The sequence below is a fragment of the Dermacentor variabilis genome, chromosome 10 (assembly GCF_050947875.1).
Source record: "Dermacentor variabilis isolate Ectoservices chromosome 10, ASM5094787v1, whole genome shotgun sequence".
In the NCBI taxonomy this organism is placed as follows: domain Eukaryota; kingdom Metazoa; phylum Arthropoda; class Arachnida; order Ixodida; family Ixodidae; genus Dermacentor; species Dermacentor variabilis.
In genome coordinates, this window is record NC_134577.1 from 130,863,872 (window position 1) to 130,880,666 (window position 16,795).

Consider the following 16,795-nt stretch of genomic DNA (forward strand, 5'->3'; position numbering starts at 1 on the left):
AATTTCACTTTATAGTAGCTTGGAGCAGATAGTTTCCGGCGTAAGAGCAGTGTATCGAGTCAACTGAACTAAAAGAGAAAAAAAAAATATTTTGCACAAACTGTAACCAGAACAACTTTTTTCACTTCGAAACGAAGAAAGAAAAAAAACAGTTTTTCGTTGAGGTTCAATGCCTTCTCTTGGAGCTTTTCATTCATGCACTCCCTGAACTTGTAGCTGTAGTGTGCCACCTGATTTTATAAATACGCACAGACATGCCCTCATGTTAGAAACAGCACAACCACCAGCAGTTTTCAAAGGTGGCAAATTCACAAATTTGTAGACTGAAGTGAAGTTGAAATCTACGTAATATGAAGCATAGCACAAAGCATTAAAATGACAGACGCTGATGCAGTGCCGAGCTGGTGGGCACACACACTGTTCTTTTTGGCAAGCTTACATTTTTGCACGCCTTCATTTGAGCCTTGGCCAGCTTCGGGGAAGGGGGGGGGGAGGGGAGAATTATGGCGGGAAGTTCAATGTGCCCACTTACGAGAAACAACCCATTACTTTTTTTTTTTTTTTCTATTGTGGAGTCCAAAACGAAATTGATCTTGCGAGCAATGCCAGAATACGATGCCCCCAGGACAAAATATGACACTCACTTCGTGGCGCCTGTACCAGTGCATTTAGGTTAACGGCTATTAAAACCATGCAGTATGCTTCCAACGGCACTACGTCACATGTGCTGTTAAACAGAAAGGTGAAGATGCTAATTGCAATAGCGTCGGCGGGGATAGCTGTGAGTGGGATGATCCACAAGCACATTTGCTGGGATCGAAGTGGAAACCAAATTCGTGCTGGTATTTTCACGTGACCGTTGTGTGGGCGAATACTGGGTGGTGGGCCGCCCACTGCTCTCGACTGGGCACGCTTCACGCCTTTCCTTGTTCATCCAGAGGCTAGAAAATCTATCATACAATTGCAGTTTGGCAATGTACTGAACACTAGTGCTGAAACATCACATTTTCCAGGAACAAATTCACAAGTAAAAAAGGACTATACAGAACAACCTCTTTTATTCTAAATTTCACAGTACCACAGTACTTTGGGGGGGGGGGGGGGGCATTCTTAAAGACCATAAATCATGGAAAAAATCAGTTAATTAAAAATGTTATATTGTGATTCTACATCAACTGATGCATGATCTCGAAATCTTTCATGCATTTTGGATAAATTTTTTAGTTGTAATGGCATTTTAAATCCTGTCGGAAAGCTTGTTGCTGTTCTACGTTTCCAATAGCAGACGTTCTTGGTCTTGTCTGAAACGGCCACTCTCGTTTAGTTTAAATGGCTGTGAAGAAAAAGCCAGCGAAAATGTCGCGATGAGCGATTTCATTTGTTTTTTGAGACATGTGACCGTAAGCATGCCTGGCACTGAGGTTTAACAGTACAAATAAAACAAGGACACGAAGAAACAAACACCACAGTCAAACACTGACTGTCAACTTGAAGTTGATTTGAAGTTCACTAACCATTTCTGTGCTTTTTCCAGCACAGGCACGCATACACGAGTCACATAATATTTCATGCAAAAAGGCTAATTTTTTTCGCCGTTGTCTGCCCGGGCCGCTCGGGCATGAAAAATGATGTCAAATCCAGTTTGTTTACAACGCACAAACTTGGCAAACAGAAAAAAAAAACAAAGGGTGTTAAAGTTTCAAAAAAGCACAGTAGCTTTCGAAAATGTGGACAATAGTTTGCTAACGGTGCCGAGCACCGCCGAAGCCTCCCGTCCCCGTCCCTGCAGAATAGGTTTAGCAGATCAACACAGCTTTGACGGTGGCCGTGTTTATGCGGCATTCCAGCATAACTACTGCAGCCTGGCAATTTGGAGAGAAACTGCAGGTATATGCTCCAACACCGCCTACCAAGCGAAAATCAGATTTTGTCGCTCATGCTGATGCGGTTGACTTGGATGTGATAAAGCCGCGCTTCGTTATTGTAAGCCTCAATTCCATGAATGCTCTGCTGCCTTGTGTAAAGCGCAAGTTGCGTGGTAGCAGTGCGACAGTGGGCAAAGGTGAATGTGACTTGAGTCTCGCCATAAAGAGGGTCATCTCGTGTGCAATCTGTGGTGATGCCACAGAGCACGAAATGAGGAGCACCAGCAATTGGCAAATGGCCCTAATTTTTCTTTTAACTTGAATTATTATTTACTTATGCTTACTGGGTTTTCTATGCAAAATAGAAGTGAAGCGTGCAGACCGGACATAAGAGTAGAGAAGTGGACAACACGAACGCCGACTATCAACTGAAGGGAGCACTGAGGCGAAAAATGAAAGAAGACACAAAACTCATCTGCGCATACTCAGGAATGGTAACACCACGTGTCAATCGGGTACATGTGCCTGTCTACGTGAGAGATAACTGTTAAGGCACTTAATCTCTTCCTTATGTAAAGTAATCGAAGGCTGACTCACGCACGCACTTCCAGCATTATAGATATGCCATGCCTCTACCATAAGACGCGTATCTTCATTCTTATGCCTGTACAATATTGCGCATTCATCTAACTCTGGCGTGCAGTTGCAATCTCAGCAATGCAGCAAAAGATTAGAAGGCGATCCACCGGTTAACGACCTTTCATGTTCCATTAGCCTCTGATTGATACACCGTCCCGTTTGCCCTACATAGAACTGGCCACAGCTAAGGAGAATTTTATGAACCACACCCATACGACAGTCAGTAAAACTGTTGTTCTTATTGTGCTTCACTGGACAAATATCTGTTCGTTTTTTGCCTTTTACCCGCTCCTTTTTATTCTGTACGGCAGCGCATATCTTACCTGGCTTATTGGGTGCAGTGAAAGCAACATTAACATCATATCTACTAGCAACATTTTTAAGCCTGTGTGACACTGAATGAATATACGGAATAGCCACTACTCATTTTTTGCTATTACTGCTTTCTGTAATCACGTCCGTCCCTCTCGAAACTGACTTCTTTAGGCGCTCAGCCACAGTGGCCACCGCTACACTAGGATACCCTGCTTCCAATAGGCGCCAGACCTGTGCATTAAAACTGGCGCTCATTTTGTGCATGCAGGATCTGGTGAGGGAAGACTTAAGGCACGATGTGGCATTTCCGTTTTTTACTATTTTAGAATGCTTGGATTGAAAGTTTAGCAACGGCTTCGAAGATCTTGGGGAGTACTGCCAACAAACATGATTTTGTTCGAAGATCAAAGAAATGTCAAGAAACTGAATTACGCGTCGCTGAGGAAATTCCTTGGTAAACTTTAATCCTCCCCCATAAAATTTAAATTGCTCACTTACTGAGGTAGCAGCGGAATCGAATTCTTCCCTATTGCAGAAAATCAGGTAATCATCAACGTAACGAAATATCTTGATAACGCTATCACCTAAGGCTTCCTCTAAGCAGTTGTCAACCTTACTCAGGTAAATGTTGCTAAGAATAGGGGCAACCTTTGAGCCAATACAAATGCCCGATTTCTGCAGAAAAATGCCATCTCTCCACCCAATCAGCGTCGACTTCAAGTACATTGAAAGAATTTCTAGAAAAGCTCCCGTGGAAACACCGCATCTGTCAATAAAAGCCGACTCTTGCACTTGTTCTTTAATGCACTCATTTACGGAATTTAGCAACCCGTCATGCGGCAAGGAATAATACAGGTCTTCGATATCCATACTAAAAGCTGTACAATGACCAGGATTTTCCTCTCTCAAATACTGAACTAGTGCTTGAGAATTACGTAGGCAAAAGGGGTCTGAAAAAACTAGTGAAGCTAGGCAGTTCTGTAGGTAACTAGCGACACAGACCTGCCACGTTCCTTTCTCTGACACTATAGCACGAAAAGGAATTTCTTGTTTATGGGTCTTGGCCGAGAAAAACAGTTCCAAGGTGAGGGATTTAGCTTTCTTGACATTACAGACAAGCCTATCAAGATTATGCCTTGACAAGAGGTCAACCGCACGTTACTTAACTTCCGAAGACTTGAGTTTTGCTGGCTGGAAATTCTTTTCTATGGCTGAAATCGCTTTTTCTGAAAACATGTCATCTGGCATAATTACGAAATAACGTTTCTACTAAGCTTGTAATATTATAAACAATAAATTCATCCCCGAGATCAACTTCCTTGCCAATAAAAACAAACCATGGTTATGAAAAAGCTTAAAAACACAAGAAAACAAAAAGAAATGTTTCTTTCCTATTGCAAGACTCAATGGAAATGAGTGAGCATGGAATAAGTACTATGCTGCTGAATACACATATACTGCAACTCAAAATGCTAAAGAAACATTTTATCACAGTGACTTACCTAAAATGCTAACAAGTAACCATGGAAAATTCTGGAAAGTCATAAACCCGCAACCGACACACAACATTACACTTGCAAATAATCAGGGCAAGGAGGTGAGCGCGTTCATTGTGCTGAAATGTTTAACATTGCGTTCTCATCCGTTTTTACTAAAGAAACTGATTTACTGATTTCCTACGCCACCTACTACGACATTACTAATGATGGCACCAGTAACATCCTCTGTTGCTGACATCTCGTCCATCATCAACAAAATTAAACTTTCATCATCGGCCAACGTAGATGAAATTAACTGCAAACTGTTAAAACTGTTAAAAGAACTGAAAAATTATATGCTCATTAGCTTACTCCCAGTATTATATAAAATATTTACCCAAGTAATCTCCAATAGAATAAGGGCAACACTGGACTTCAGTCAACAAAGGGTACAGGCTGGCTTCAGGAAGGGATACTCTACAATGAATCACATCCATGCCATTATACATCATCATCATCATTCTATTTTATGTCCACTGTAGGACGAAGTCCTCTCACTGCGATCTCCAATTAAGAGGAAGCTTTAGCTCGGGCCCAACTCCGACGCGGCCTATTCAAATACATGCAAAACGCAAAAACGTTTTTATGAGATAACCCCTGGACCGATTTCGATGAAATTTGTTGCATTTGAAAGAGAAAGTTAAATTCTAGTGACTGTTGGAAGCGGAATTTCGATTTCGCGCTTGAATTTTCTTAAAGCGATTTTCAAATATTTGACCGTTTCAAAAAAATAGAAGCACGAAGTTTACAAATTCATAGCTCTGCATAAAGAACCGATATCGTGGTTCTGTAAACGGCATCCATTAGATCATTCAAAGCGGACAAATTCAATCTGTCATTTTACATATTATGTGAATTTGTTACGTTGGTCACAACGGTTTTGCAAAAGTTGTATTTCTCGATGATTAAATTTTTTTTATATTCATGTGTAACACATCAATTTTGTCCGCTTTAGATGTACTATTAGATGCAATTCACAGAATTGTATTATCATTTTTAGTGGTTGAGTTACAAAGTTGTAAACTTGATAGTTTCGTTTTTTGAAAATTTTGGATATTTGCCAATTTTTAATAAATAATGGACGGCCTAACTCAAAAATTCAAAACCAACAGTCACTAGATTTTAAGTTTCTCTTTTAAATGCAACAAACCTCGTCAAATTTGGTGCGGTGGTTGCCGAGAAAAACGAATTCTCGTTTTACATGTATTTAGATAGGAGCACTCGAACTAAAGCTTCCTCTTAACCCTGTCTTGCGCCAACCGATTCCAACAAGCGCCCGTGAATTTCCTAGTTTCATCACTCCACCTATTCTTCTGCCGTCCTCGACTGCGTTTCCCTTCTCTTGGTATCCATTCTGTCACCCTAATGGTCCAACGGTTGTCTAACCTGCGCATTACATGACCTGCCCAGCTCCATTTTTTTTTTCTCTTTACGTCAATTAGAATATCGTCTATACCCATTTGCTCTCTGATCCAAACCGCTCTCTTTCTGTCTCTTAATAGTATGCCTAGCATTCTTCGTTCCATCACTCTTTAAGCAGTCCTTGTTTTCAAGCTTCTTTGTCAGTCTCCAAGTCTTTGCCCCATATGTCAGCACCAGTAAAATGTACTGATTGTACACCTTCGTTTTCAATGACAACGGCAAGCTTCCAGACAGGAGCTCACAATGTCTACCGTATGCGATCCAACCCATTTTTATTCTTGTGTGAATTTCCTTCTCATGGTCAGGGTTCCCTGTGATTAGTTGACCTAGACAAATGTACTCCTTTACAGACTCTAGAGGCTGACTTGCGGTCCTGAACTCTTGTTCCCGTGCCCGGCTATTCATCATTATCTTTGTTTTCTGCATATAAATCTTCAAGCCCACTCTTACGTTCTCTCTGTTAAGGTCCTCTATCATTTGTTGCAACTCGTTTGCAGTGTTGCTGAATAGAGCAATGTCATTACCGATGACCGAAAATATAAAGGCCGTTCAGATGCCGTGTTAAGTCTCACTGGACATAACCCACGGCACCATTGCCAACTCCATAGAACCAGCGCATAATAGTGACTAAGATTTCGGATGCTGTAATGAACCTTGCTAGACTTACCGGACATGATGTGCGCTTGCTCTGTTGCAAAACATATTGCTATAATTGTTGCAATTATATTGCTATAATTGACATCTGTCGCCCACGCTTCTACGAGATTTAAAATGAAACTTTATTTGCAGCCTCTGAAGGGTTCTGACGCTGCATTCGCTGGGGCTAACATAGTACGTGTCATCTAACTAAGCGTCAAAGCAAAGCTGTTTGGAAGCCGCGGCGTCACAGTAGACACAATCGCATAACTTGCAATAATTACTGCAATGCGTTGAGAACCTGCATTTGTTTGAACCTGCACACACCTGCACAGGTGGTGAACTTGACTGGGGTGACGTGAGGCGTGACACAGGTGCCTCGGACCAGGTCCAAAGCAGTCAGCTGCCCAAACGAGCCATTGCTGTCGGGCACCACGGTGGGGCTCGGGGCTGCTGCTGCTGTTGCAGTCTCCAGCTCCTCAACATTGATGTCCCTGCACGGCAAGCTGGTTCTTGGCGAAAATTCTTAGTTGGAAGAGACACAGCAGGTGAAAACTTTGCATGAGACCCTGTCTTCAGAAAACACTTGGGGAAGCCATTGCAGCACAAATAAATATTATAACAAAGAACACAAGACTAGACATGACTGGTGCTACGCTCACAAATTATTTATTACAGTCCCATAAAAGACCAGAAGAAACATACAATACAAAGAGACCCTGTCTTCAGAAAACACCTGGGGAAGCCATTGCAGCACAAATAAATATTATAACAAAGAACACAAGACTAGACATGACTGGTGCTACGCTCACAAATGATTTATTACAGTCCCATAAAAGACCAGAAGAAACATAAAATAGAAAGCGCATGTGCACAGGTTTGTGGCAAGTGGCAGTTCAAGTATCAACCAGCTACCCCAGGAACACTTCAACTCCCCCAAGCACCTTCTGGCATTGAGTGCACGAGCTGCTGTTGTCCTGACATCATCCTACTCCATTCCTGATTCACAAGAAGCTGAGAATGGCCCTCCAACTCTGTGCAGTCCCAGTAGTGACAGACAGTTTGCGTATGCACAGGCTGACGCAGGCACACTGGACACACGAGAGGCACGCGAAAACTGCATTCTAGAGTTAGAAGCAAGCTGGTAAAAGCGAAAGCTTGTGATCCTCAAAGAAAGGAGCTTGAAAATAAGCACTGGCTAACATGTGATAGTGAATTGTTACAAAGTCACCTCAATACCAGTTAGAGCCAACTACAGAATTTTTCTCCAGCATTTCCTGGAGACGCACTTACCCAGAAGTAACTTTTGAGCAACAACTTCGATTTATTTGAATTCTGGGGTTTTACATGCCAAAACTACAACTTGATTATGAGGCATGCCGTAGTGGGGGATTAATTTTGACCACTAGGGGTCCTTCACGTGCCCCTAATGCACAGCCATTTTTGCAATGTAGCACTGAATGCACAGGCCCCCAGCCCACCAAGCAAAACAGATGCCGTGCTACAAGCAACTCCTTTCAACCAAACCACTCTATGTGAAGTACCATATTTATTCGAATCTAAGCCAATAGTTTTCTTCTTTTTCTTCAAATAATCACATACAAAACCCTAGGGTCAGCTTAGGTTCGTGGATTAAATAAAAATGCACTAGTTTGCAGCTGAAAATGATAAATAGGGTGCATAGCTAGCGCTACCAAGAAAAGTCAGTATCGCAGCCGCTACTAGACGAGCCAGTAGCCAACTGAAATACACGAGCAATGTCGTCTCTTTGACTTGTGTCGTATCCGAGCTGGTCCATTATTCTAAAGTATCGGCTTGCGGCATGCCGTTATCCTAATGGCACCAAACAAGCGATGCCACTATAGTACCTCTTTCAAAGAAAAAGTTGTGCTAGTCGCAGAGGCATAGTAAGCCAGGCGGGTCTTCAGTTGGAAGGGGCAACCGGAGACGCTTTTGCGTGTACTGTAACGAGGAGATGACAGCAATAAAGAAAATAAGCGCACAAAAGCAGAGAAGCCATTCACAGAGACCGCGCCGCGTTTCAACGTGTGCAGTGCTGCACTGGCTGCGCATGCACGGGCGCGAGCTTGTGTGCAGTCTAGGCTAAAGCGACGAGGCTAACAGCACTGACAACGAGCTCGGAATGTTCATATTAAATAAATGCTGTTATCATTTTGTCAACGCTATCCTCGCTTTTTTTGTTTGGCCTACACTCGAGCTAAGTTTCTTATTTTTTCTGGCTTCAGACATTCGGGGGTCGGCTTAGAATCAGGCCGGCATAGATTCAAGTAATATGGTATGTATCAGTTTATTATAACGGTCTGAGATCATTCAATATCTTTTATTAATGAATTTAACAGTCAATATTTGAAAATACGAATATTGTACTTAGAGTTATTGCATGGTCAAGCACAAAATGGAAGCCAAAAAAGCTGTCATGCTATCTATAATTCAATGAATGAATGTATGTTGTTTAGTGGCGCAAAGGCCAGGTATGGCCAAAGAGCGCCGTGCCAGTGTTAGAGACTTCGCAGTGAAATGATGAATTCTATGAAGTTGATTAGACATGGCTGTAAAGGGGCCTCAAAAATAGATGCTGTAAAGGGGCCTCAAAAATAGATGCCGTAAAGTGCGTAAAATCTACGCATAATACGATTATGCTGATGTCCAATGACATGTACTATGAGCATTAAAATGCATTGCAAAAAATGATACGATAAACAAAATATGTCACAAGCAAAAATTGGCTACAGCACTACTAAGAGGATAGTACTAAGATAGTAAAGTGGTAAATACAAATACTGAAGTTACAACCGTACAGAAAACAACAAGAAAAAAAATTTTCAATTACACAATGTTAGCTAGAACTGCTCGAAATCTTTGGTTATCGTAAATGGATACGATTTCACCAGGAAGATTTTTCGATTCAGTGGATGACTACAGAAAAAATGACTGCAAAAAAGTTTTAGTGTGACATGATTCAAGACCATCTTTATAACGTTGATCGATTCGAGGCGATATGTATTGTGGCGGAAAAATGAAATCATTGCAGAGTGTTGAATGATGGTATAATTTATGAAAAAGGACTAAACGTGAGATTTTACGAGAAGAAAGAGGGGTAAGTGCAAGGTCAGTTTTCATGGCCAACACACATGCAGTTCTGCTGTAATTACGCAACATGAAATGAACTGAATTATTTTGCACGAGCTCTAATGGCTTAATTAATCAATGGCAGGATCCCAAACAGTGCATTCATATTCAAGCTTCGGACGTATAAAAGTGGTATAAAGAAGCATTTTTAGGGATGAAGGGGCAGTTGAAAAGTTAAGGTGTAGGTAGCCAAGCATGCGGTTAGCATTGCGAATTAGATAGTTGGTATGAACATTCCAGGATAAATTAGCAGAGATATGCAAACCTAGGTATTTATAAGAGTGAACTACTTCCAAGGGAACATTATTTAGGTTATATGTATGCATGCTGTTATTCAGGATACCCACATCACTTTACTTCCATTGGCCAATATTTGCACCAGTTTGCTACACTAATTAGATCAGACTGGAGGTGGTTAGCATCCTCTGCATTACTTATTTCATGAAAGATAACACAATCATCAGCAAATAAGTCAATGTTAGATAATAGTGATGAAGGCAGGTTGTTACTATAAATGAGGAACAAACGAGGCCCGTGTACAGAACCTCGAGGTACACCGGAAGTTACGCTTCGAAGTGGGGAGTTATGGCTGTTTGCGGTTACAAATTGAGAGCGTAGATAGGAAGCATTCAATCCATTTCAGGATGTTAGTGTCAAGGTTCACCTGACTTAGTTTATAAAGTAGAAGTTTATGACAGACCTTATCAAACGCTTTAGCGAAGTCTGAAAAAATGCAATCTGCAAATGACGAACGATCAAGGATACAATGCAATTTGAGCGCAAAGACTGGAAGCTGAATTTCACATGAAAATGTTTTTCTAAATCCATGCTGGGTTGGTGTTAAAGATGCATTGGATTCCAGAAACTCAACAAGATGTTTGAAGATTATGTGTCTGAGCAATTTACAGCAAGTGCTTGAGAGTGAGATAGGGCGATAATTAGCTGTTAGATTTTCGTTACCCGATTTATGCAGTGGAACCACCTTCCTGATTTTCCATTGGCTAGGTTGACTAGAAGTATACAGTGATTGCTGAAAAAGTTTGTTAGTGTAATTGAACTAACGATGATGGTGTTTTTAAGAAATTTTGAGTTAATAGTCGGAACCAGGCCATGAGTGTTGGCAATTAGTTTCGCAAGGCCAGCTATATCCACGATCACTGGAGGCATAACTACATAATTGTACTGGCAAGTAGAAGGTAGATGGTCATTATAGGAGACAGAAAAATCTTGCACAAATGCGTCATTAAGGGGGGACGTGGCTTTGAAAATCAACTTCCTTATTTCTTCACGGATTTTGATGAAAATTGGCACAAATGTTTAAAATGTCTCCCTAATGCTTCCATAAAAGTTTCAGAGCGATATATTGAGAACATTTTATTCTATATTATTGAGCAGAATTTTTCTCCCTCTTACTTTCTGGAGAGGCTGGGGATTAAAAAAAGATGTAATAGAAGGCTTGTTAAGTATTGACTGCATAGCTAAATGCATCCTGAAGGTCGTGACATTCTTGCCTTTCTTTATCGCAACATGAGTTTTTTTGGTGTGCTATATTTTATGTTACCTTCACATCAAGTACACTTTCGGGGTAGACGGACAGCCATATTGTAAACTTACAAAGGGCCAGGATAAAAAAGCGAGAATGTCACCACCTGCATTGCAGCCCAAGGAACGTGACAAAAAAAAATGGAGTCAAGATATGTTAAACGGTAACACAGGAATCAGCTCCAGAAACCGAGCAGAAAGGCAGAAAAACCATTTCGAGAAAACGGCTCTCAAAGTTTCACCTTTACTTCAGTTCTCTAAAAGGCACCAAATTTGTAGTCTTTGGGGTGCTTTGTGATGTGGGGCTTCTTGTATATGTGGCCTCTGGTCTGGTATGCTTTCCCCTCCCCCCCCCCCTTTTTTTATAGGGCATTCTTTGCTGCTGCTGCTCTACAAAAGCATGGTACCTAGGTTTCAAACCAAGTGACACGCTGAACTCTGTGTGGGCATGACTAAAGTTTCAGTGTACATTCAGGCAGCCTGTAGCCGCAGGCTGCCCGATTGATAGCAACCTCCAGTACAATCAGTGAGGCTTTATTTTTTTTTTTTTTTTTTGGTAGAATCAACAATGTTACTGAACGAAGGCTCAGAGTGTCAGCAGCCTCCCAAGTCATCTTTACTTGACAATGGCGGCAGAACTTAGGATCAGGGAGCCAGTGATGGATATGCAGCTACTAGGTGCTTTCCAGAAATTTACTTTTGTATGATGCCTCGATCACTTCTGCAGCCAGGTGTCTGCACCAGCCCAAGGGGCCTAGTGAACAGAGCTCATGATGAGGTTCTCTTTATGAAGGGGTGGTATGATAGATATTGTTATGAGCTATCGTGACAATATGATAATAGAGTGAACGCGCAATATGCTTGGTTGTGAGTCCGAAGTGTCTATGTGTGAAATGCATAGCTGCAGATACAAGGAGCCGACACGTGATGTGCTTAGTCGCGCAGTTCGAGGTGCAGACGCGTGAAGTACCTAGCCGCGCCGTATGAGGTGCCGACGCGCGAAGTACCTAGCCGCGCAGTCCGAGGTGCCGACGCGCTACCTACCTAGTCGCGGGCCCGAGGAGTCAACCCTCCATGCGCTTATTCGCGCAGTTCGAGGTACCGACGCACAAAATTCCTAGCCGCGGGCTCGAGGAGTCGACACTCGATGCGCTTATTTGCCCCGTCGGAGGCGCCGATGCACAAAATGATTAGGTGAGGGTCCAAGAAGTCCACGCGCTATATGCATGATCGCCGAGTCGGAGACTGCCTATGCGCGAAATGTTTAGCCGCGTGTCCGAGGATTGCGTTCGCGATGTGCTTCGTCACGAATTCCAAAACACCAAGTGTTGAAAAGCTTAGGCGCATGTCCGAGGATTCCACGTGTAAATCTTTGTCGCGAAGTCCGCATCACCAATGCTCTGAATGCTTAGCCGCGAGTCAGAAACATCCACAAGCATAGGGATCGACCACGCTACTGCGATGTTGGCGTAGCGCCCGTTTCGACACGTTGATATTACAGCGAGTGGAGACGTCTAGACTCGCGAGGTGCAAAGAGCCGAGCAGACGATGTGAGCGCCGGACCAATGGCTAACCGCGCTGGAGTCACATGGCGGGCATGGCCAATCGCAGACTCCGGCACGCCCTTCAATCATTTGCTTTTTGTGCGCTTGTTCCTGTATGGAGGATATCGCTGAAGCGGCAAATTTAAAGACGGAGAAATGTGCTTTCCAACAAGACCAGGATGGCGGCGCTCGATCGAGCCGTTCCGGGGATATAGTGGCGTGAAAAATCGATTTTTTTTTTTTTTTCAAATTTTTGGCAATGCAAAACCTGCGTCCCTCCTTAAAGGCAACAGTGCACTGTTCCTTAGGTATAAGGATGCCCAATGCGTCTTCCAGGGTTAAGTACTCAACATGCAAGGTGTTGACAATTTACAGACTGTCGGCAACTATTGCGACACCGCAGAGGCATTCGCCTCGTCATGGTCTTTTCAGAAGATGGCATACAGTCAAATCTCGTTATTACGAACCCTACATACATAAATTTCTCAATTTCACTAATATTTTAAGAATCCCCGCCAGATTGCCTATATACTCAATGTAAAAATATTCCAGAACTACGAATTTCAATACAGCGCATACTTCAGAATAAAGCAGGTAGTTTATTTTCCCCTTTATAACCAAGGAACATCAGTATTATGAATTCGGCTAAAAGTAACAGCGCCACAACTCTCGCGTGAAACAGAAACTGCCAGTGCAGTAGTTATCATCATCACCATGTTGAGTGCAAACTGCTTCAACAGAAACTTCACCAAGAACTTCACGACAAAGGTTCGAGCAAAATCCAACAATGAATGCAGCTAGCGGCGGCGCCAAGAAGAAGCGAAAGCAGCTTTCGCAGGGCAAATTGGACATATTGCAGGAAGTTGACACAGGGAAAAAGCAAATCGACTTGTGCACACAGCATGGCGTCGCCTTATTGACCGTCACGACCATTTTGAAAGACCGAGACAAGATTGCCAAGCTTCACCGAGCATTGCAACTTGCTCCTACGAGGAAACGGCTGCGACTGGGAAACTTTCAAAATGTGGATCAAGCTGTTCTCATGTGGTTCAAAGATGCCAGACTGCAAAACGTTCCCGTGTCTGGCCCAATGCTCCAAGAAAAACCCGCGAATTTGCCGGTGCACTTGAAATAACTGGGTTTGACGCCAGTGCGGGTTGGCTTTTTCGTTTAAGCCAAAGGAACGAAATAACTTGGCAGGTAGTCTCTGGCGAGGAAATGGCTGCTGACAGAGAAGGCGCGGATTCCTGGCGCAATGATCACTTTCTAGAGGTGGCTGAATCGTACTCTGAAAGGAATATTTTCACTTCTGCTTCTGCTCCTGCCAGACTGGACGACTATGCACTTCAAAGGGCACCAGTGCAAAGGGAAATAGAAGTCGCATCCTTGCGTAGCAGTCCTGCTCTGCCTAAATGGAACAGGCACAAGGAAAATTAAACCGCTCGTCATCGGTAATTACGCGAAGCCTCGATGCATGAAAAATTTCGTTACCATACGACTACCGCACCAACAAACGAGCCAGGATAACCAGACAACTCTTTTCCGAGTGGCTCATCAAACTCGGCGACCAAATGAGGAAGGATGAAGAATTCTACTGGTTGTAGGCAACTGCTCTGTTCACACTGTGAATGTTCACTTGACGCACGTTAGCTTGGAGTTTCTGGCGCCGAAAAACACGTCCTTGCTGCAACCCCTAGACCAAGGCATTATAAAGAGTGAAAAATCAGAATTTCGTAAGTGCCTTGTGCAGCAGTTCATTATGAACCTCCATCTAAAGCAGCCGACTGCAATCAATATTCGTCAGGCAACAGAAATGCTCACAGGAGCTTGGTGGAACTTGAAAGCGTCCACTATTAGCAACTAGTGGCAAAGAGCAGAGCTTGTCAAAGCACCTGTGCATCTTGAAGATGACTTGGAGATGACCAACAATAACCCAGGGGACCTGTGGACCGAGGTTGCGGAACTGCTGCCCGCTGTCTCTTTCTTCGACGACTACGTGTAGAGTGACAGCGCAGCACTAACAGCGGTGGACCTGACAAACGAAGAGATTGTCAACTGTGTTCGCGACATCTCCAGTGATGATGACTACCCAAAGAAAGATGACTGTGGGTCACCGAACAAAGATGAGATCGTGTCGAACATTGATGTTTTAGTGCACATGAACAAAGTTCACACTTTCATCGCTCGGTGCAATGACATACCCGATGAGGTATTACACAAAGTGGAAGATGTAGACGCATTCCTAATCGGTCGTGTGTGCAGCACACACGAGAATAAAATCACTGATTTCTTCAAATAAAGCAGCTTTGAAGTGAGTGGAACATTTTTATTGGTGAGTAAGCTTGTCTGCTTTAAGGTTTGAATAACAGCGCATGGACAGCAGAGGGGCCAGAGAAGAGAAGAGAGCGTTAAACAGGGTGCTCTGTGCCCTCTGCTGCTGTCCTTGTGGTGTTATTCAAACATTAAAGCATGTTTTACCAACAAGCCCAATCCTACACTCTTCTTAAGCTTGTCTGCACACGCGTCTACTGCCAAGTTACGTCATTTTCATTCCTAGGTTTGTCCACAGGCTTATAAACGTAAGTTTTTATAGCGCAGCTTTCTTTGCCTCTTCTTTCGACTTTCCCACTGCTGCTGCTGCTGTGGGGCGCACTGCGTTGGGGGGTGGCTCAGAGTGTGTATAGATGACAGTGCGAGTAAGAGAGAAAAGGCGATGGGAGAAGCTCGTATTCTCCCCACCATGTCGAATGTGTACAATGCCTTCTGGAGCTTCCTGGGCGTCTCCAGATTAGCCGCTTGACAGCTGTAATTAACCGTGACTCCCCTTAGAAGCATTGCAGAAACTGCAGAGCTTCCCGTTCTACTAACGTGCCAGGCCAGAGGCCATAACTGTAGAGGGTAGGGAGCAGAAGAGGCAGCTCCCATAAAAGGGAAGGGGGGAAGGTGACGTGAGACGGCAAGGAAACCCTACTACTATACGACAGCTGTTGCGGGGAAACTGGATAAGCTTCAGTTCAAGGAGGAGGAGGAAGTGAACTTTATCACCCTAGAAAGAGTAATTCAGCGGTCGGGCCGGATGTCTTCATCTTCTATTGGTTGATGCCGATCTCCGGCCTGCATGGTTGGCGCCCCTATTCCAGGGCACCACTGAGCGTGGCTGCTCGTCGGGCATGATCCACCAGCCTCCGTTGGAGGCTAGGGTCGCCGCTGGAGAGCACGCTCTCCCACTGCTCCGCACTCGGATTTTCTATTTTGTGGAATGCCTTATTCGTATTGCACCCCCATGTGATGTGATAAAGTGTGGGTATTGCGCCACACCACGGGCATGTGTCCCTGTATTGACCTGGGAACATTTTGTATAGTTTATGTAAATTTGGGAAAGTTCCTGTCTGCAGCTTTCGCCAGTAAACTGCCTGTTCTTGAGTGAGTGTACTGTGAGGCAGGGGATCAACATGGACCACGAGGATACCACCTTCGAGCCGGTAGGCCCATTTTTGGACTTCTTATCGGACTTCGAAGATCTCCGACGTGGCCGGGGAGCTAAGTCTCGCGTTAGGCTTAGCCACACCCGACACCCGGGTGGGCACCAAGTAGGCCGGAGCGACAAGGCATCGACCGAAATGGATCCTCGGGGTGCTACCAACCCTGTGACAAGCAATTTTATGGCCGGGACAGCCCAAAACCCGGCAGAATTCCAAGATATGGAGGAGGCGCCTGCCACCACGCACTTCAGTTCAAAGTACGGTACAGTAGGTAGCTGCTATTTCGTAAAAATTAACGCCATGCAAATATGTCAAGACGGCAGCTTACGTAGGGCGTGCAGAAGCAGAGCGGCATTAAAGTGCACCGCATAGTCTAGGAGACAGTACGGAAGCGGTCGACGGTCAAATGAATATGTAGTTCTGTGCCCGACACGGTAGATTTACGGCTATGGCACTGCTAGAGGTCGTAGATGTGATTCTAATCGCGGCAGCCGCATTTCGACGGGGGCCAAACAGAAAACGCACGCACACTTAGATTTTGGGACATGTTAAAAAACATATCGGTGTCAAAATTAATCCGGAGTCCGCCACTACGGCTGGCCTCATAATCCGTGTGGTGTTGGAATGTACAGCCCCATAATCCAATTCAAGTTTAATACTTC

General features: G+C 43.9%; 1 protein-coding gene across 1 annotated transcript in view; it reads right to left on the reverse strand.

Annotated features, from left to right (window-relative positions):
• The window catches only part of LOC142560961 (myb-related protein B-like), a 315,010-nt gene that overhangs the window by 164,637 nt on the left and 133,578 nt on the right, over positions 1 to 16,795 (reverse strand). Inside the window, exon 8 of the mRNA XM_075673395.1 lies at positions 6,743 to 6,909. Coding sequence (XP_075529510.1) covers positions 6,743 to 6,909 — 167 coding nt within the window. The remainder of the gene's footprint in view (positions 1 to 6,742; positions 6,910 to 16,795) is intronic.